Source organism: Ovis aries, chromosome 1, assembly GCF_016772045.2.
Source record: "Ovis aries strain OAR_USU_Benz2616 breed Rambouillet chromosome 1, ARS-UI_Ramb_v3.0, whole genome shotgun sequence".
Taxonomy (NCBI): Eukaryota; Metazoa; Chordata; class Mammalia; order Artiodactyla; family Bovidae; genus Ovis; species Ovis aries.
This window is the reverse complement of record NC_056054.1, coordinates 29,518,407-29,539,661: the sequence shown is the minus strand read 5'-3', so window position 1 is coordinate 29,539,661 and position 21,255 is coordinate 29,518,407. Positions and strand designations below refer to the sequence as shown.

At 38.1% G+C, this 21,255-nt stretch overlaps 1 protein-coding gene across 8 annotated transcripts in view; it reads left to right on the top strand.

The window, feature by feature from the left end:
• Positions 1-21,255, top strand: part of USP24 (ubiquitin specific peptidase 24) — a 173,156-nt gene that overhangs the window by 49,615 nt on the left and 102,286 nt on the right. For all 8 annotated transcript variants that reach the window (XM_060400190.1, XM_042248568.1, XM_015092007.3 and 5 more), the window contains exons 4-16: positions 4,877-5,020; positions 5,847-5,969; positions 11,177-11,212; positions 11,541-11,606; positions 13,994-14,059; positions 16,259-16,333; positions 16,928-17,086; positions 18,224-18,338; positions 18,578-18,681; positions 19,185-19,292; positions 19,476-19,571; positions 19,659-19,820; positions 20,024-20,071. In XM_060400190.1, coding sequence (XP_060256173.1) covers positions 4,877-5,020; positions 5,847-5,969; positions 11,177-11,212; positions 11,541-11,606; positions 13,994-14,059; positions 16,259-16,333; positions 16,928-17,086; positions 18,224-18,338; positions 18,578-18,681; positions 19,185-19,292; positions 19,476-19,571; positions 19,659-19,820; positions 20,024-20,071 — 1,302 coding nt within the window. The remainder of the gene's footprint in view (positions 1-4,876; positions 5,021-5,846; positions 5,970-11,176; positions 11,213-11,540; positions 11,607-13,993; positions 14,060-16,258; positions 16,334-16,927; positions 17,087-18,223; positions 18,339-18,577; positions 18,682-19,184; positions 19,293-19,475; positions 19,572-19,658; positions 19,821-20,023; positions 20,072-21,255) is intronic.

Genomic DNA, 21,255 nt, shown 5'->3' with positions numbered 1-21,255 from the left:
AAAGGCAAAGGAGAACGGGAAAGATATACCCATAAGAAAACAGAATTCCAGAGAATAGCAGGGAGAGATAAGAAGGTCTTTTTAACTGAACAATGCAAAGAAATAGAGGAAAACAATAGAATGGTAAAGTCTAGAGATCTCATCAGGAAAATTGGAGATATCAAATGAACATTTTATGCCAAGATACCAGAGCACCTGACCTGCCTCTTGAGAAATCTGTATGCAGGTCAGGAAGCAACAGTTAGAACTGGACATGGAACAACAGACTGGTTCCAAATAGGAAAAGGAGTACGTCAAGGCTGTATATTGTCACCCTGCTTATTTAACTTCTATGCAGAGTACATCATGAGAAACGCTGGGCTGGATGAAGCACAAGCTGGAATCAAGATTGCCAGGAGAAAGATCAATAACCTCAGATATGCAGATGACACCACCCTTATGGCAGAAAGTGAAGAGGAACTAAAAAGCCTCTTGATGAAAGTGAAAGTGGAGAGTGAAAAAGTTGGCTTAAAGCTCAACATTCAGAAAACGAAGATCATGGCATCCGGTCCCGTCACTTCATGGGAAATAGATGGGGAAACAGTGGAAACAGTGTCAGGCTTTATTTTTCTGGCCTCCAAAATCACTGCAGATGGTGATTGCAGCCATGAAATTAAAAGACGCTTACTCCTTGGAAGAAAAGTTATGACCAACCTAGACAGCATATTCAAAAGCAGAGACATTACTTTGCCAACAAAGGTCCGTCTAGTCAAGGCTATGGTTTTTCCTGTGGTCATGTATGGATGTGAGAGTTGGACTGTGAAGAAAGCTGAGCGCCGAAGAATTGATGCTTTTGACCTGTCATGTTGGAGAAGACTCTTGAGAATCCCTTGGACTGCAAGGAGATCCAACCAGTCCATTCTGAAGGAGATCAGCCCTGGGATTTCTTTGGAAGGAATGATGCTAAAGCTGAAACTCCAGTACTTTGGCCACCTCCTGTGAAGAGTTGACTCATTGGAAAAGACTCTGATGCTGGGAGGGACTGAGGGCAAGAGGAGAAGGGGACGACCGAGGATGAGATGGCTAGATGGCATCACTGACTCGATGGACGTGAGTCTGAGTGAACTCCAGGTGTTGGTGATGGACAGGGAGGCCTGGCGTGCTGCAATTCATGGGGTCACAAAGAGTCGGACACGACTGAGCAACTGAATTGAACTGTGCACAATAAAGGACAGAAATGGCAAGAACCTGACAGAAGCAGAAGAGCTTAAGAAGAGGTGGCAAGAATACACAGACCTATATAAAAAAGTCTTAATGACTCACATAACCACAATGTTGTTACCCAGTCACTCACCTAGAGCCAAGACATCCTGGAATGCAAAGTCAAATGGGTATTAGGAAGCCTTACAATAAACAAAGCTAGTAGAGGTGATGCAAGTCTAGTTGAGCTATTTCAAATCCTAAAAGATTATGCTGTTAAAGTGCTACACTCAATATGCCAGCAAATTTGCAAAACTCAAAACAGTGGCAATAGAACTGGAAAAGGTCAGTTTTCATTCCATTCCCAAAGAAAGACAATGACAAAGAATGTTCCAACTACCATATGATTGCACTCGTTTCGTATGCTAGAATGGTAATGCTCAAAACCCTCAAGCTAGGCTTCAGCAGTATGTAAACTGAGTACTTCCAGATTTACAAACTGGATTTAGAAAAGGCAGAGAAACCAGAGATCAAAGTGCCAACATCCATTGGACCATAGAAAAAGCACAGGAATTATAGAAAAACATCCATTGCTGCTTCATTGACTATGCTAAAGCCTTTGACTGTGTGGATCACAACAAACTATGGAAAACTGTTTAAAGAGATGGAAATACCAGACTCTCTTACCTGACTCCTAAGAAACCTCTGTGCAGGTCAAGAAGCAACAGTTAGAACCAGACTGGTTCAAAATGGGGAAAAGAGTGCATCAAGTCTTTATATTGTCACTCTACTTACTTATATGCAGAGTACATCATGTGAAATGCTGGGCTGAATGAATCACAAGCTGGAGTCCAGATTGCTGGGAGAAATAACAACCTCAGATATGCAGGTGATACCATTCTAAAGGTAGAAAATGAAAGGGAACTAAAGAGCTTCTTGATGAGGGTGATAGAAAAGTGAAAAAGCTGGTTTAAAACTCAAAAAACTAAGTTTCAGAAAGCTAAGATCATGGCATCCAGTCCCATCACTTCATGGCAAATAGATGGGGAAAAATGAAAACAGTGGCAGATTTTATTTTCTTGGGCTCCAAATTCACTGTGGATGGTTACTGCAGCCACAAAATTAAAAGACACTTGCTCCTTGGAAGAAAAGCTATGACAGACCTAGACAGTGTATTAAAAAGCAGAGACATTACCTTGCTGACAAAGGTCCATATAGTCAAAGCTGTGGTTTTTCCAGTAGTCATGTATGGGTGTCATAGTTGGACCAGAAAGAAAACTGAACACCAAAGAATTGATGCTTTCAAATTGTGGTGCTGGAAAAGACTCTTGAGAGTCCCTTGGATAGCACAGAGATCAAACTAGTCAATTCTAAAGGAAGTCAACCCTGAATATTCATTGGAAGCACTGATGCTGGAGCTGCAGTACTTTGGCCACCTGATGCAAGGAGCTGACTCACTGGGAAAGACCCTGATGCTAGAAAAGATTGAGGGCAGGAAGAGAAGGAGGTGACAGGGAATGAGATGGTTAGATAGCGTCACCAACTCAATGGACTTGAATTTGAACAAATCCAGGGAGACAGTGAAGGACAGGGAAGCCTTGCATGTGCAGTCCATGGAATCCCAAAGAGCTGGACATGACTTGGTGAGTGAACAGCAACAACAGCAGCAAACTAATAGTGTAGCAAATGGTCAAGTGGTTGTTGGGAGTTGTTTCCTATAAAACTCTGAGCACAAAAGTACCTTGCATTGTGTTCATTGTCATTCGATTCTTAGAATTTAGAGCTATTAAAAAGATTTCTCTACACCAGAAGAGCTACAGAATTCCATGTTTGTTTAGACTTGTGTTTCCTGATATGATAAATCTCTCCCTGCCCTCTTCCCTGGGCTTTTCTTACAAGCTGCCTGATTTTTAAAAGCAGAAAAAAAAAAAAAAAAAAGAATTAAGAGTATAAATAATAAGCAGTTGTGTGAGTCAGGTGCAGAAAAGGAGTTCTGTTGTAATTTCTACTTTCTTCACCTTTCACCTTCAGGCTAGCCTAGATTCTAGTGTATTCAGGCAGGTACAAGCATGTAAATCTGGTTATAGTGCATAGTAATGTTTAAACCTTGTATACCTTTTCCCTGCTTGGTGCTGCTTGTCTTGCCCCCCTTTCTCTGGAAGGTAGCAAAACTGAACAAATGAGATGGCAACAGAGGGAGTGGTGCTTAGCTCACATAAATTTTAGTTTGTTACATGTGCTTAGTTGTTCAGTCCAGTCCAACTCTTTGCAACCCCATGGACTGTAGCCTGCCAGGCTCCTCTGTCTGTGGGCATTTTTGTTGTTACGTGGAGCTTCTTAAATCTTAATCTCTGCTTTATTTTGCTTTATTATATACGTTTTAAGTACAGGAAGGATAGATAGGCAGGCAAAAAAATTCTGGCAAAAAAATTAACTCATTGGCTTACATAAAATCAGTCTTAACGGTTATTGTTCATTTGAGCAAGTGGTGCAGCTAATTGCTATATAGAAAGTCTGAAGCTGAGGTTTTCCTTTGATGCTAAAGAAGTTTGGATTATTTCAGGATCTTAACCCTCTTGTTAAGCAGTTCTCGGTGTGGCCAAGGTGAAATTTTTATAGCGCAATATTTTCCCTCTCAATGGAAATCTTACAAAAACATGAAACCACTGTACCCATTTGCTAGTATTTTAAGTGGAACCCTTTGATTTCTCATTCGCTGTTCTGGTGGTTATTCCTGAGTTAGACTTCCCTTAGTACTTAGATCAAAATTTGGGAAACTCCAAAGATGAAGATTTTAGATTCGTATGTGCCTTTTCCTTCCTTTCTTTTTTTTTTTTAATCTAAGATACTGATTATAAGATGTACCATTATTTTATACTCTGTGTTTTATATTTCAGAAAAACAACTGCAGAGTAAACAGTGTTATAATGCCTTATTACTTAGAGCTATTTTTGATTTACTTAAACTTTAAAAAAAATTGAATATTAACTTTTATGCACACCAGAAAGGAAAACACAATCAAAATGAATTGGCAAGGTATTCCTAAAAAATTTTTTCCCACTCAGAGCCCTGCTGCCATCTGGTCAACAGGTGGGAAGATCCATTTCTGTTCCTGAGGTATAAATAATATGAAGAGAATGTGCATGTTCAAATCATGAAATACAACATCCATTTCTTAGATTCCAGGAATGTTGATTAATAGTGACAAAACACACCATAAAACCTTGCTAATACTTTTGCATTCAGTATACCTTTTGATATTAATATTTGTAACATCTCTGTTAAGTGGGTAGAAGTTATGCCTGTTTTGAGACAGGAGAACTGAGTCTCTGAGAACTCAGGTAAATTTGTCCAAGGCCACGCAGCTAGGAAGTAGTACCGAAGTGAGCTCAGGTTCTTTTTTGCTCTTCACCATTTCACTTCCCCTAGTAATAATGAAAGGTAGAGAAACAATAAACATTCTCTTTAAACAAACTGTTTTAATATAAGGGAATTAAAGTTCAAAAAGCTAAGTGTTGACTGAAATAAATGAACAAGTAAATGGACTGCAGCTATGGGTCTGTTAAAGCAAGTCATCTGCATAAAAGTATTTTAATAATAATCACTTGATTATTATAAAGATTGCACTCATAACTGCAGACATTTTTCTTTCTTTCTTTCCAAATAAGACTCTGAACTGCCCTTCCTGTTTTTATAGCTCCTTACATCAAGTGCTGTTCACAAGTGGGGTACTGAAATTCATGAAGGGATCTACAACATGCTGATGCTGCTAATAGAACTGGTTGCAGAAAGAATGAAACAAGATCCGATCCCCACTGGGCTGCTGGCTGTGCTTACAATGGTACAGGATGTCTAAAATGAAGCGCTTTGCGTTTTGGTTTTGTTTAACATACCTACTACCTTCTGACTAGTAATTAGTAATGAGTCATAGTGATATTATCATTAAAGACATTCTTCCATTTTATTTTTAAAGTAGAGCAGCCAATCTGTGCTTTCAGTTTTAAAGAAATATATTAAATAGAATGAATAAAATGATTAAATTGCTTAATGATTAATTAGAATCGTTAAATCGCTTTCCCTTTTGTCTCCCTTATTATTCACATCACAAATACTATCATATAGGGTGCGGATGTAGTTTGGTTTCCAGGCTTTCCTCTGATTAGTAACAGTAGCTGCAAGAGGAAGCGGGGCTCGTGTATTCCCTCCTAACTTGTTTTGCTGGGGCCGTCTCATGCAGCATCCAAGATCTTAGTTCCGCAATCAGGTACACAGCTCATGCCCCTTGGACTGGGAGTGTGGAGTCTTAACCACTGGACTGTCGGAAGTCCCTGCCTCCTAACTTCTGTCTTCACTGCCTTATTGCCCATCTCCACTGGTGGCGGCCCTAGGACATTTGCAGCGTTGGCTTCACCTCGCCTTCGCTCAGACCTCTGGTCCCAAGCCCTCCTTCTCTTTCCCCGTAGCAAACATTGAGCGAAGTGGGAGAGTAGTACTTTGGCCATTTGCTCCTCAGCACTTGCTAAGGAGTATGTTTTGTTGAGATACTTGAAAGATTCCATTAATGAGGAAGTCCAAGGTGATATTTTTATCTTCTTTTCTAATGCTAATATGTGTTGCTATAGAAATAGATAATAATAATGTTTCTCTGTTCTGTTTGAATCTAATAGGCTTTCAATCCTGATAACGAATACCATTTTAAAAACAGAATGAAAGTGTCTCAAAGGAATTGGGCAGAAGTATTTGGAGAGGGGAATATGTTTGCTATTTCACCTGTATCTACTTTCCAAAAGGTAAACATAGTTTTGTTTCATAGTTTTATGTATTGAAAAAGATTTGTCTACCACAAAAATGACAGTACATGGAAAGATTAAAATAGCCCATGAAAAATGGCAAATACTCCATGCAGCTCTTAAAATAGCTCAATATTTCAACAGTTTTTTTAGCTATAGCGTATTTTTCCATAGCTGTTAATTAACTTCATGAGGAACTTTATAGATTTGAAATGTTTGGTGAATAAGAAATAACTGCATGACATGAAAAGTGCCCTATTTATTGAATTACCAGAACCCCTGTTTAATGGGTGTCCCAGTTTCTTAGAGACATTTGAGAAGCTAGAGCATTTGAAATTACTTGAAATGACTAGTTATTGCTAGAAAAAATAGTAATTAATCTCACGTATAATTTTCTTCTAAACTCCACAAGCTTTAAAGCTTTTGTTTTTTTTCAAGCACAGGCCAATATCTTCATTTTATATTTAAAAGTCTACAATGTGCCAATAACATACCCACAAAGAGCACATAATTCGAACAGTTTGTTGATCAAATACTGTTTTGGTTTTGGAGAAATATTTGAAAGAAGTCAACATAGTAGATAAGAAACTTGTCCATTGCTTTAGTAGAAGCAGAGGTTTAGTTCCGTGACCGTTCATTCAACATTTGCTGTGTGTCTGGCATTATTCTAGATTTTGGAGATATAAATAGTTCTTGCATAGATAGTTCTTGCCCTTAGTATAGAGTAATAAGACATGGTTTCTAACTTACAGCATAGTAGAGGAAATAGGAAATAAAAAAAATCACAGTGTAACAAACAACAGGTGCAATTGTAATAATAATGTGCTATTCATGGGATATAGGGAAAGGAGTTGCCACCTTGGAGGGTCAGGCAGTACTCCAGGGAGGAGGTGAGAGCTGAGTGGAAAGGACAGTGAGTATATCCTGTGAAATTTAACCTCCACAGCAACTCTGTGAGTTAGGTATTATTTCTACCCCATTCTGTAGATGGGAAATTTGAGGCACGCAGAGGTTAACTGCTTGTCCAAATTCACAAGCCTAGTTATAGCAGGGACCTATGTGAGCTAGCTCCATAGTCTGAATTCTGAATATAGCCTTGCCTCTCAAGATATGAAAATCTCATCTTCAATATGGTCATGACTATGAAATGACAAATGTATACAAAAACACTGAACACAGTGGGTCACTTTAGTAAGTATTCAGCAAATGTTCTTTCTCTCCCCTGCCCAGTTTATATATGTAGCAACAGACACCCAGAAATGTTCAGTCTCTAATTTCCTCTCATTATCGTGAAAGGAATTCTCTCTCGTGCAAAGGCCCTGTGTACCCTCTCCTCTCCAGTGGCCTTCTGAAGCATTTTACACCTTAGCATTTCTATTCTTTCTTTGGTATGCTCATTTTTTCTCTTTATCAGTTACTCCCATTGTGTATTACATGGTCTAGTATTTTCCCGTTTTTAAAAATCCTGCCTTTGACACTGCATCCACCTCTAGCTTCAGCATTGTGGTGTGTCCCTCTTCACAACCAACCAGATGAAAGCTTCCATGTCCTTCCCTCTCAGATACTCTTTTAGTGCTTACTCTGACGTTCTAACTTATAGCCTAAACAAAGCATACGTTTCATCACTATCCTTACCCTCCTCTGAGCAGTACATGAAGACCTTAGTATGTTCTGTGTGCCCATTCCTCACCTGACTCCTCCTTTTGTCTTTATTATGCGTTGTCCTGGTCCTCTCCTGTCTCGTTTTATTCCCCTCTAATAGGCACCGTCCACCTGATTTTAGGCAGTGCCGTGACTCAGCCCTGACTGCATGCTGTCTCTCTCTGTACCATTTCGTCTGTATTTCAGGCCTTCCATTGGGATAATTCTCCTTCTTCCTGGAGTACATCCTGTGAATTGTCCTCTCATAAGGGGTCCATTGGCGGCTGAGTCTTTGTTTTTGATGGCCTAACGTTGATTTTATTTCCTGTTACTTGAAGAACATTTTTTCTGGGTTTTAAATTCTAGATTGACATATGTTTTGTGTCAGAATATCACAGATATCATTTCAGTGTCTTCTGGCCTTGAGTATTGCTTTTGAAAGTCGGCTGATGGTCTGACTATTATTTGTTTTTAAGAAGTCTCTTTTCATGGCTATTTTTTGAGATCTGTTTCTCTTAGATATTTGGCAGTTTGGCTCTCACTACAGTTAACTGAGATATTCTTTTTGTTTATTTGCCTCAGATGCATTTAATTTCCAAAACTAAGGTTGTATATCTTGTATCAGTTCTGGAAAATTCTCAGCCATTACCTTTTAAAATACTGCCTTTTCCCCAGTAGTCTCTTCTAGAACTATGGCTACATGTTCAACCTTCTCATTCTGTCCTTATGTCCCTTAACCTCTTTCATATATTTTATCTGTTTGTTTTCCTGTGCAGTGTTTGAGATGACGTTTTTCAGGTCTGTGGTCCAGTTCGACTCTGCTTGTTTCTAATTATCTCATATTCTTGAGTCATATTTTCAGTCTCCTCCTTGTTTAATGCTTAACTTATATGCTATGTCTGATATCTAAAAGCTGGTCTGATTCTGCCAACTTTTACTCACTTGTTTGTCTATGTGTGTGTAGAAAAACATATTTATACTTGTTTCTTTAATTTTCTATGAACTTATGTTTCTTGGAATTTAGGGACATTTTTTGAGGCCTGAGTTGCAAGTTCTTTCCTCCAAAAAGGATTTACTTCTTCTGGGTGCCTGGGAATACTATGATTTGGGAGCATTTTAGAATAAATATTCAACTCAAGGTTTTTCAGACAATAAAGTCAATTTGAATTAGAGCAGCAAAGCCATGTGAGGACAATTAGATGTTTATAAATTCCTGGAGAATTTTTTTCTCCTCACCATCCACTATCAGAGTCAAGGTAGGCTTGTCGTTTCCATTCCACAGTAAGTTTATTTCAGTTCACTCTACATTCAGGCTGTAGCGCTTTGGGTTCTTGCTTTCTGTGACAACCTCTTCTTAGTCTCTGAGCCCCATACTGACGTTGTGTCCTGCTTCTGAGCCACCGTAAGGCTATGAAAACGGAAGCTAGAGATCCCTTCAGTTCCATAGATGCCTGCAGCATGACAGTTGGCCTCACGGTTTGTTTGCTTCACAGGATTTCTGCTTTCTCTCTCTCTTTTTTTTTTTTTTTTTTGGTTACACTTCTGAGGACGTTTTGCCGACTCAGTTCTATGTTTTAAAAGATTTTTTTTTTAATTTAAATTTTTTTTGACGCTGCAGTGGCTCTTTGTTGCTGTGAGCAGGCTCTCTCTAGCTGCAGTGAGTGGGGACTGCTCTGCAGGCGCAGTGTGGTGGCTTCTCTTGTGGGGCACAGCTTCTAGGCATGCAGGCTGCAGCGGTTGCACACGTGGGCTCAGTATTTGTGGTGCATGGGCTGAGTTGCTCCACAGCATGTGGTATCTTCCTAGACCAGGGATTGAACTGGAGTCCCTTACATTGCAAGGGAGATTCTTAACTACTGGACCACAGGGAAGCCCTTAAATGTTTGATGTTAGTTGTTTTCAGTTGGAGAGATGTTTGAGGCAGCTGGACTGAAGTCTCCATTAGATCTTCTAGGCATTCCATCCCTCCTCCTTTTGCCACCAGTTCAGTGAAACTGCTGTCATTAAGGTACTGTGCTTCTGGATCCAGAGACACCATCTCTTGCCCCGGTCAGCATCAATGGTCACAGTTTCTTCTTCCTTGAAACTTCCTTCCTACAGTCTCCTGCTTTCTGCGTGCCCCCTCAGCTACCTCTCCTTTTTTGACTCATCCAGAGCCGCCTTCTCTTCATTCACCATAGTCTCTGTAAGAAATAGCTTCCATTCTTACAGATCTAAGTGTCATCTTTGTGCTGATGGCCCTCTGCGTTATATCTCTGTGGCCCAGACCTCTTTCCTGAGCACAGCAGACTTGAAGAGCCAGCCGTCTCCACTTGGTTACCACAGAGACATCTCAGACTGTGCCTGAAGCAGAACTTCATTATTTTTCCCCAGCCTTCATTCTCTACCCTTTCAGTAAATGGCATCACCATCTACCTAGACACCCAAGCTGAAAACATAGGAATCAGCCATGATTCGTATTCATATCCAAAGCATAAACAGGCCCTTTGATTCAGTCTCACATAGATCTTCGGTTGGCGTCTCTCTGTGTCTTCTGCCACCATCCCACTCCAACACCGTCGCGTCCTGCCCAGTTACTACACTAGTCTTCCCTCTGGTATCTCTGCTCATCACTCTTCCATTCATCCCTTCCTTTCCATTCTCCACATAATTATAAGAGTCCCCTTAAAACATAAAATGTATCATTTTCTTGCTTTAAACAACTCTGTTGCTTTCCTTCTAATCACAGTCTACAAATTTCTGTAGGTTCCAGCTTTTCTTCTCTCTACAGTTTAATCTGTGCCATTCTCCCCTGCTCACCACCTCCCAGTTGGGAGAGTTGCCTCTCCGTTTTTCAAATGAAGGTAGGCTTTTCTGCCTTCCCCAAACAGGAGCTTTTCCATTTTAGCCTCTCTGCCTGGACTGTTCTTTGAATGGCTAAATCTGTCTCATCCTTTAAGTTCTAGATTAAAGACCGCCTTTTCAAAGAGATTTTCTATGACCACCACTCTGAACAGAGTGGGCTCTTATTTCTCATTTGACGGCCTTTTGTGGAAATGCATGTGTTGGTTTACTTGTCTTTATCAACCCTGCTGGAATATGACTCCCATGAAAGCACGTAGCACATCTCTTCTTCATCACTGTTCTGTATCAAGCCACTGGAACATTATGCAGCTTCTAGAACAGTGAATGCCTGAGAGAGGAAACAAAGGAAGAAAAGGAGGAGAAAAGAAGTGCTTACTCTGGGACACTAATTAATGGTACAGCTGGGACTAAATCTTTAATCTCTTGATTTGCTACTCTGAGTTAATAATTATTTATCCTGTACCTCAGAAAGCTTAAACAACTGATCTCACCTACCCAAAATGCATAAATGCTTTGTATTGTAGCAATTCCATCAACATACAGACTTACTTCTAAAATTGTTTTCAGTGATGTCAAAGATACACATTAAGAAACATTTGGGAAAACCTTTTGAAATAATGTTAAATTGTTTTCCAACTTTCTGATTTAGGATAAAAGAAATACGAGAGTTAGTAGGGAAGTTTTTGTATTGCCATTTCAATTTCTGTTTTCTTTTCTCATAGGAGCCTCATGGATGGCTTGTGGATTTGGTAAATAAGGTATACAGCTTTTATTAATATGGGCATGTTTTTCATTTTCTAATGAGCTTTCCTAGAGTTTCAGGTAGATGACAGCTACAGAGAATAATCAAATATGTTTTATCATTTCTTCCTCTTTTTTATATGTGCTGTTTAAACAGATAAACATCAGCTTTAGGACTTGGTGCATTTCCTGTAGTGTATCACAGGAGCATTAGAATCATCTTTGTGGTGACTCTGAAGACCAGGGTTATAAGCACATTGATAAACTAGAATATGAGCTGTGGTTGCTTGCTAAATTATTAAAGTATAGTATTTTTAAATTAATGTATACCTTTTTTCTTCTCAGTTTGGAGAATTAGGTGGATTTGCGGTAATCCAAGCCAAGCTCCATTCAGAAGATATAGAACTTGGGGTAAGTTAAACCGCTGTATGTACACAGTGTGGAAGTTCACTTCATTGAGCTTGTGTGTAACCCCTGGGACATTGTCTGGACACATTAAATTAAATGTTAAAACTCAAGTTAATCTTTATGGGAGTAGCTCCCATGGTTCTGATAAACACAGATATGTTTACTCTTTCTTAATCATAATAACCAAATTTTAGGGTAGAGCGTTTGGTTGTGTTTTTTTGTTTTTGTTTTTCCACCACATTCATTTCTCTTTGTAATGTTTTTCTCTTAACTCCTTACTTGTAGTGGTTATATGAAATTATCTTGCTGTTTAGGGATAATTGCTGCGTGTGGCAAGTATATATATACATAGCAATCTTATGCCTCAGTTAAGTCACAATTTATTTATAGTACCAGAAGCAAATAAAATATTTTAAGATTGTTCAGTCAGCTTTTTGGTATTACAGAGATTCGCAGGTAATAAAGGGCTGTAACTGGAGCTTAGAATCACCACTTAGGTTGCAGTTACCAGTATGTTTTCATGTCAACTTCACTTTCTCAAAAAATTTAACCTTATGGCAAGGGGAATACCTTCATCTTTAATTTTTCACAGACTACTTGTTTGTAACTGAAAGCACTTCATTCTGTTCTCTACTCATTCAATTAGAAACTACTTATTATGTTCTTGCCATGCAGAAGACACTGTGCCAGCTACTGCAAATTGACCAGAGTAGAAAACGATGTTGTGAAATAATGTGCCTAAGTGATACAAATTGTGCTTAGAGTAATACCCGTTATTTCTGTGGGACCGTGGCTGTTCAGCTAACCCCGATGGTCCATCTTTGCATGAGAGCAGTAACAACAATCAAGGAGAGAGACTGGCGCTCTGCTTGGTAACAGACTATTGCTTGCTGCCTGCTGCTTACTCTTGAAGACCAGAGGTCAAGCAGATCATGAATACTTCTAGTGACACTGATCAGAGGCCTGTTCTCCCTCCCTGAACCTTGACTAGGTTGTTAGGCTGTCTTTTTGATCCCCATTAAACAGATCAAGTATGTTAGAGAAGACTTTATTGACCTAGAAGATAATAGGTAGTGACTGGAAAAGCAAGACAAAACCTATTCACATAGAGGGTTTTATCCAGCTTGCTTATTTCTCAAGAACTGGCTATGTAGGTCACTGGGCAATAATAGAAATAGACTTCATTTTTTTAAAAGGTTAAATGAAACACCCACTAATTTCCTGCAAAGTGTATTTAAACAGAGAAGCTCAAAGTTTCTCCGCTACTTGGATGAAAATTGGCTAATGGTGGCTATATAGAAATCTAGGCTTGTCCTCGTTATCAGATGTCTTGAGGCTAAAGATTTCTCTAAGATTTTTCTCTTCTTTTTTCATTTCTGCTGATGGTGTCTTTTTGTGTCAGTTTTTCCCTAATGGCTTAAAATTTTTCTAATTTGCTTGAGGGATGTTCTCGTTGCCATCTCAAAGTTTATAAAAGTACTCATTTCATTTTATACTCAAAACAATTTCATTTTTTAAACTTAGTTCTTGAGTTCATTTAGAATTTGTTTATATATGTCACATAAGATAGAAATCCAGTTTTCTTTTCTTCCAAAAGGGTAACTAATTATTTTAAGATCTTCTGAAGAACTTTCCTTTTTTTCCCCACAAGGTTTTGGTTTTTTTTTTTTCCCACTATTTTGATTTGTTGACTTTAGTAAGTGTCTGAGTGTGTGTATACGTTATATGTGAATTGTTCCTGGACTTCTGTCGTTCACTCACTCGGTCACTGCCATTTTGATACTGTTTCTCCACTATTTTCATTCTTGGTAGTGCCAGCTTTGCTCAGCATCTTCCTTTTATCAGATTTTCTTGATCATTCTCATGTTTCTATTTTTCCAAATGGAGGCAACGTGTCAGGATCTCCTGCAGAAAGTGCCACCAAGATCCTGTGTGGAACTGTGTTCTGTTTCTAGGTGTAGAGAATTGACATGTTTATAGTACTAGTCCTTTCCCTTCAAGAACATGATCTTTCCTCATTTATTTGGACCATTTGTGTATTTCTGTAAAGTTTTATAGATTTCTTAATGAAAGTCTTAAATGTTTTCTTTGTTAAAGGCACATTTCATTCCTTTCCCAACTATTCTCTCGTTTTTCAAATAAAAATTTTTATTACTCTACAATGTGAACTTTAGAATCATCTCATCCAAGCCTTGAAAGAAGTTTTATTGGCATAGTATGATTTAAGTTACATTAAATTTCTATAATAATTTAGATGAATTGACATCTTTATATCAGCTTTTCCTGCCCGAGTATAAAATGTTCTCTGACATATAAAAAAGGATTTGTTTAATGTTGAAAGGAAAGAACTTGCTCACAGTTATTTCTCACATTTGCTGTCTTTTCTTCAGGCAGTCTCAGCACTAGTGCAGCCCTTAGGGGTATGTGCAGAGTACCTCAATTCCTCAGTGGTACAGGTAAGATAAACCATTTTACACTTATTTTGAAAGTGATCTAAGGCATACAAACAGTAAAAATTATCTTTTTATCAGGTTGTTCAGAATTGTGCCAATCAGAGTAACTGCTTTTTATTAGCTATCCTTGTAGTGAAAATTTTATCAGAAGATAAATAAAAGTGATTAATAAGTTATAGGTAACGTCTAAACATTTAAGGTTACTTATCTTTTCAGTTTATCATTTTATCACATATAATTACAGATTATAGCTTTCAACACCCACCCCCACCCCCACCCCCCCCGCAACTTTCTTCCCCCTTCACAGGGTTATTTAAGGATTCAGCATTTCGTTAAACAGTGTTGAGTGGCCTGCTGGGCTCCCTCTAGCCAAGTCACTGAGAATCTGAGTAACAGTTTGACAGCACATCTTGTCTGCACGTCAGCAGGTCATAGGATAGTCAGAGTTGTGAGTGTTGAGCTTTCTGAGGCTTAGGGCCCATTGCACTTTCGGGTTGCCTTTCCATTTCAGTTAACAAATTTTACTGAATAAAATGTCATGTTGAAATACCTCCATTTATTATTTTCTTTATAAAAATATGTCTGTGAAACTTAGCTGTCACAGAGATTTTTTTTAAAATCACCATAAATAGTTTTGAAAGCTTAGTGTCCTTTGGGAGCAAATAGTATGCCCTCTTCCTCATGTCTAATGTCTAGGGTACATAAGGCCATTTTAACAAGGGAGATGGGGTTTTTTTTTTTTTAGTAGGTTCTGGAAATTTCTGTTATTTCTAAGTTTTAAGTGCCTTCTTTAGATTTCAGAGTAATTCTGCAAAATTATTTAAATGAAGCAGAGTGACTAAGTATTTCTTCATTCTGATATTAAAGTCTTTAGAGACATCTAGTGTTCTCTCACTTATAAGCATATGAATATAATCATTTGTTTTGTAGTGAAACACTGAAACATAAAGAGGCAAAATGATTTGACTTAATAATTTAATAATCTGTATTAGCAATTTAATAATCTGTATTAGCAATTTAATAATTGGCTTTTTAATAATCAAAGCCAGGATTGAATTTTTAAATGCATACTCTTTATCCATGTATTGCTCCATGGAAAGAGATTTAGTGCAAATATTCCAACTGCTACTTAATACTAAGTTCTTTAGAATTCCAGGTTTTATATATAAGACAGTGTTCTTTTAAAAAAAAGTTTATGAATTTCCAACCAAAGTATGCTTAACTTCCTGCAGTAGCAACTGAAACAACAACACATCCAACCTTAAATTCACTTGGCAATAAATTCATGCTGTAGTTATGTACATTAATACTGTCTCTGACACTTGCTCCTTCAGAAGACTAAAGTGACCTCTGGGACTTGGCTTCCCTATTTATCTGTAAAGTAGTAGTAATACCCATACCTGTCCCACAGAGTTGTGGTAAAAGCTAAGTAAGGCTGGCACATGCTTGACAAGAGCATTGTGACTTGCCTCTTATCCTGACAGCCCTGTTTTCACTATACAGTTGGCATAAGTGTAAATAAGGGAATTCTATGTGGATGATTGCATGATGGCATTTTAATTCATTGCTGATGTGTTCTTGCTTTGACAGCCAAATATTTTCTAGTTACCAGATAAGTTTAAAACTTATTTTACTTAAAAAAAAAATTATTTTACTTAAAGACAAGTGATCATTTAGACCGTGCTAATTTTTCACTACTTCTCACATATTACTTAGAGTTAGTTATCTGGCTCTGCTACCATTCAGGAACAAACAGTATGTTGTATGAGTCTTATCTGTAGGCCTCATTTACGTATCAGCTAACAAAAGTAAGTGCATAAAGCATCATATTTTTGTGGTTTGTGCTTCTGTTTATTCTTTAAAAATCAAATGCAAAATACTTTATTCCAAATGATACATACTCATGTTTAATACTTTAAGTCAGTCTGTGTGTCTTTGGTTGTCTTTGGCTGCCCTTCAAAGGACCCTCATAAGAAAGTAAAGAGGAACTGCACCCATATGATAGTAAAGGAGCTGAGGCTCAGAATCAGTTAAAAGGGTTTACTTGGGATGGTGTTAGTTAGTTAGTGGAAGTCTGATACTAGATTCAGATCTTTGCATTGTACCTTCTCCTTTGTGAAATGTGAATGAAGAAGGATTCCCCTCTCTAGATTAAGGACAGATTCAAGGGTCCTTATTAACTTTAGCACTTTTTTCCTACAGCCCATGCTAGACCCAGTCATCCTTAATACAATCCAGGATGTGCGGAGTGTGGAGGAAAAGGACCTCAAAGACAAGGTAATGCATCCCCAGTCTCGGGATTGCAGCGCATGTTGGTCCACAGAAGCAGAACCAGGACTTGGGGCAAGGTTCACATGTCATTGCTCTTTGGATTCTGGTCACATACAGCTCACATGAAATTAATTTTACATTTCCTGACCGAAAAAATGTTATTTTCTGAAGTACCGAATGGTTGGTGTTACTTCAGTCAGTAAAATGAATGGAGGGTTCTCAGTAAGTGACACCATTAAGAATTTAACTAACATGCTGGTTTTGATAGTAGTACAATTGGTATAGCATTGAAGAAGCTTTAAAATAATTTGGTACTGAAAGCTAGACAGAGTTGTTCTAACATGATTCATTTTGTCTGCCTTGACTTTCCCTCAGACCCCTTCTCTTTTCTTTGCTCAGTCACGCGCTGATTTTTGGTTAAAAGCAGAATGTAGTTCATCAGCCATGTGAAGCACCACTAGATCCTGGTCACTGAATATGTCCTTTATTCCTGTGTGTGGAAGAATCGGTATCAAAATGTTTTATCGGTTCCTTTTTGTTTTCTCTCTGTGTGTGTGTGTGTGTGTGTGTGTGTGTGTGTGTTTTGTTTTCAAATGAAAGAGACTGGTCAGCATCCCTGAGCTCTTGTCTGCCATCAAGTTACTGTGCATGCGCTTCCAGCCGGATCTGGTGACCGTCGTGGACGACCTTCGGCTGGACATCCTGCTGCGCATGCTGAAATCACCACATTTCAGTGCCAAAATGAATTCCCTCAAAGAAGTAAGTTTTGCATTTGTTTCTAGAAGGCTTAAAGTATAGATACTCTTAAGTTCTTCCAAAAGTTGTTATTAATGTAAAAATGTTGGGAAATGAATAATAATTTCTTGTAATTCCACAAAAAGAGATAACAGTGATTATATATAAAATGGTCTGTGTTTACAATTGTCTGTTAATAAAGTAATACTTTCATATGTATTACATTCAGAATTCATCCTATGAAGTATTCAGTGTTTTAGTGAGATTTTTCTGAAACACAATTCCTCGGAATATGAAGTTTAAGGTTTACTTTTTACCCCAAGGGTATAATTACTTTTATTATATTTCAGATATGCACTTACTTAAACCAAATCTTTTAACTGGGGTTTGGGCAAAATTTTGTTTTGTTTACAACTGGAATGGTCTAAGCAAAATGATGGAAATAAGATCTTGCAGCTTCCTAAACTTTCCATGAGCATAGTTGGTTTTGGTGAGTGATAGGTGGGGCCAATAGAGTTCAGCCATAATTCCAATTATTTTCCTTCAGTTTTGTACTAATTAGGATCCTTGGCTACAAGTAACTCTTGATTCTTGAGTGAATCACTTGATCATTTGAGTGATTCTTGAATTATTTTAAATTAAAAGAAGAATTTAATAAAAGAAGGCTGGGCTAGCTCATAAAAATAGCCAAACCTCGTAAGGTCAGAGACACGTGGGGGCAACAGGACCAACAAGAATCCAAGACCAAACCACAGCCAGGACTCTGTCCAGGTCTTATCTCTGCTTTTCTTTGTTCTCTCTCTCCATGTAGAGTGGCGTCTTCATAAGGTAGACATGGCCACGGATAGTTCTCATGACCGGGGAAGGACTGATGCTTTCTCTCGGGTCCCAAGTATAGAATTTGGAGACGCTCTCTGATTGAAGTTTGGGTCGGATGTGCTTCCCTGAGCCAATCAGCAGTGGCCCAGGGAATGTGAGCTCTGTGTTGTTTTTAAAGACATTAAAAATAGGTAGTCTATTAACTTCTAATAACTGGCCTTTGATACATTTAGGCTAATTATCAGACTACATTGTAATACTGTAAAAGTCACAAGATATATGTGAAGATTTTGATTATGAATATTTGCATTAGATTAAATCACAATAATCCTGTCTTTTTAGGTAACCAAACTCATAGAAGATAGCACTTTATCCAAATCTGTGAAGAATGCTATAGATACAGACAGATTGTTAGACTGGCTAGTTGAAAACTCAGTTCTGTCAATCGCATTGGAAGGTAAGTTAACTTGCTTTAAAAAATTACCTAACTCATAATAATATACTTTTGTGTTAAAAATGTATGAAATTGTTGCTTTGACTATATTAGCCTTTATTTATTTTTTCTATTGTCGTCTTTATTTTGTACTAGCCTTTAAATAATCTTATAGCAAGTTCCTGTTGCTTTGAATTAATAGAATCATGTTTAGAAAGTCAGCGTTCATTATCTGTCTGCCTCTCTGGTATTTCTTCTCTTAGGCAACATAGACCAAGCACAATACTGTGATCGTATAAAGGGAATTATTGAACTCTTGGGCAGTAAACTGTCATTAGATGAGCTCACTAAAATTTGGAAGATACAGGTAAGTTGATCAGAATTGCTTTTGCCCTTTTCTGACATTTTTTAATCAGAGAAGGAGAAGGATGCTGACTTACTGTCCATGGATAAATAAGTATTAATTGAACTCAAAATATCTATGGGCAAAGCCCTCAAGATTGTTTATAAAATGTGAAAGATTAGTATGTATTTCTTATAAACTTAATCAGTATAAATTGTTTTTAAGCCAGTTGAAAATATTTTGTTCTCCTCTTAAAATGAATATGTCAGATTGAGAACTTGGTTCTCATCTTTTTTTCTTTTTAGAAATTTAATGCTTCAAGAAATTAAAATAAGGCCAACTGATAACCACTAATAATGGTTGCTTCATGTAGTCTTACCAGTTTTATCATGCAAGTGTATGCTGATAGTCTAGAATCAATTTATTTTTGTTACTGTTTTACTTTTGCTTCTGTATGTCTCTGGGGAAAGACTTGTGTTTTTCCAGGTTCCAAGACTTAGCTTTTTCCCCAATGTCTTCTTTTCTAGTCAGGACAATCATCTACTGTGATTGAGAACATTCATACTATTATTGCTGCAGCAGCTGTCAAGTTTAATTCAGATCAGCTTAATCATTTGTTTGTTCTTATTCAGAAGGTATGTGCTCAAATGTGCTTTTGAATTTCTCTAAAATGAGGTCTCCTTCCTCTAGATTAGCAATATTTAACCATACTCTTCTTAAACTTTTTTAGCCCAAGTTTAAAGTTTCTGCATATTTTGCCAGTGGGATCAAAATGGACTGGGGAGCAATTCTTATGTCTTGTCTTTTTCGTTCTACAGAGCTGGGAGACTGAGAGCGATAGAGTGAGACAGAAGCTGTTGAGCCTTATTGGACGAATAGGCCGGGAAGCTCGCTTTGAGACCACTTCTGGAAAGGCAGGAGAATCAAATTTTTCCAGCTCTAAGCGCTTAAAACAGCTTTATTTGCATATGGGCTGGCTCACCACATGTGGTTTACCGTAGGTGCTGGATGTGCTCTGGGAACTGGCTCATCTCCCCACGCTGCCCAGTAGCCTTATTCAGCAAGCTCTGGAGGAGCACCTGACAATCCTTAGTGACGCATATGCAGTGAAAGAAGCAATCAAGAGGAGCTACATAATTAAATGCATAGAAGATATTAAAAGGGTTGGTTTTACCTTTGGTCTAGTTTTGTTGTCAGAGTAATAGTATTGTCTGAGTAATTAGAACCAAATAATTTTCCTCCCCTATTGTTTAAATTAAGCTAAATGTCCTGTGTGGAAGCTCTTTAACCTTAGAGTCCAAAATTGGGAAATTATAGGTACTGCTTTTACCAAGTCACTTACATTTTTCTTAAAATTAATTTTCAGCCTGGAGAATGGTCAGGTCTGGATAAAAACAAGAAGGATGGATTCAAGGTAAGAATTTGCAGATGAGGTATAAGTAAAAGGTATACTAATTTAATAATTCTTTTTAATAAATTGAGTTATAATTTTAAGATAATAGTAAAGTATTATCGTGTTTTTTCAAGTAGTATTCAGACACAGACTGCTGTTTGAATATTTTCTTATGACCTGTGCTTTATTATTTAAAGCTTGGGGAATTATTGACTCACAAAGGGAAAAAAACCCAGAGTCCCGTTCAAAGAGTAGTTTTACTGTATTATTTTCATAAGATTATAAGACCTTCAACTTAGTTTTTCTTTTTAAAATTAAATCCAAAATATGCACAAGTTTAATAAATATCATGCCCATTTTTCTCTCATAAGAGAGAAATGGAGGAATTCCCAAGAGTCAGAAAAGAGAAAGAAGGGGAGAAGGAGGCTCATTCAGTGCTGGCATGTAGTCATTTTTGGATGCTTGGTTCAGACGTGGTCCTAAAGTGCTTCCTCAGAAGAGTGATTGTTCTGTGAGCACCTGCTGCTGGGACTGCGTAGGGATGAGTGCATGGGAGCCCCTCCCCTCCAGGGCTTTGACCTCCAGGTGGCTGGAGGCTTCACGTCTGTCCTTGGTAAGGGGGGGCTGCAGAACGGCCAGCGATGGCTGTAGCTCTCCTGTCGCTGCGGTCCTTAAACATCAAGGCTCTCCTTGAAGAGGGCTGACCTCAGTGGCCACTCCCTGGAGCCTGCCTCTGTGGTTTCAGCAGCCCTGATGAGAGCATGTCTTCCTCCTCCACGCAGGCCCTCAGGTTGCTCAGATGAAACATGAAACCTCACAGCAAGAGGGGTTTCATTTCACTGTTGACTTAAGAAAAGACTTTAGTAAATAGCTAACCGCTGAACAGTTCTGTTGGTAAACTGTATTTCTTGATTTTCCCCATAAGTATTTGTTTAAAGGATCTTGAATACTGCTAATTTACACGCTGGTAAATTCAGAGACTCATGTTAAGTGCCCTTGGTAACTCATAGGCTTTTATTCTCCTGAATTATGCTTGGTCATAAAGTTCAGTTGGGGGCATTTAAGAACTTTGTGGGTTATATTTCTGATATTGAAATTTGATCAAGTGAATTTTCTACATTAAAATTATTCATAAACTGGAGCTGGTATCTCAGGTTATGATTAAATTATCCCTTTAATTCAACAACATTCCTCTCTTTCTACTC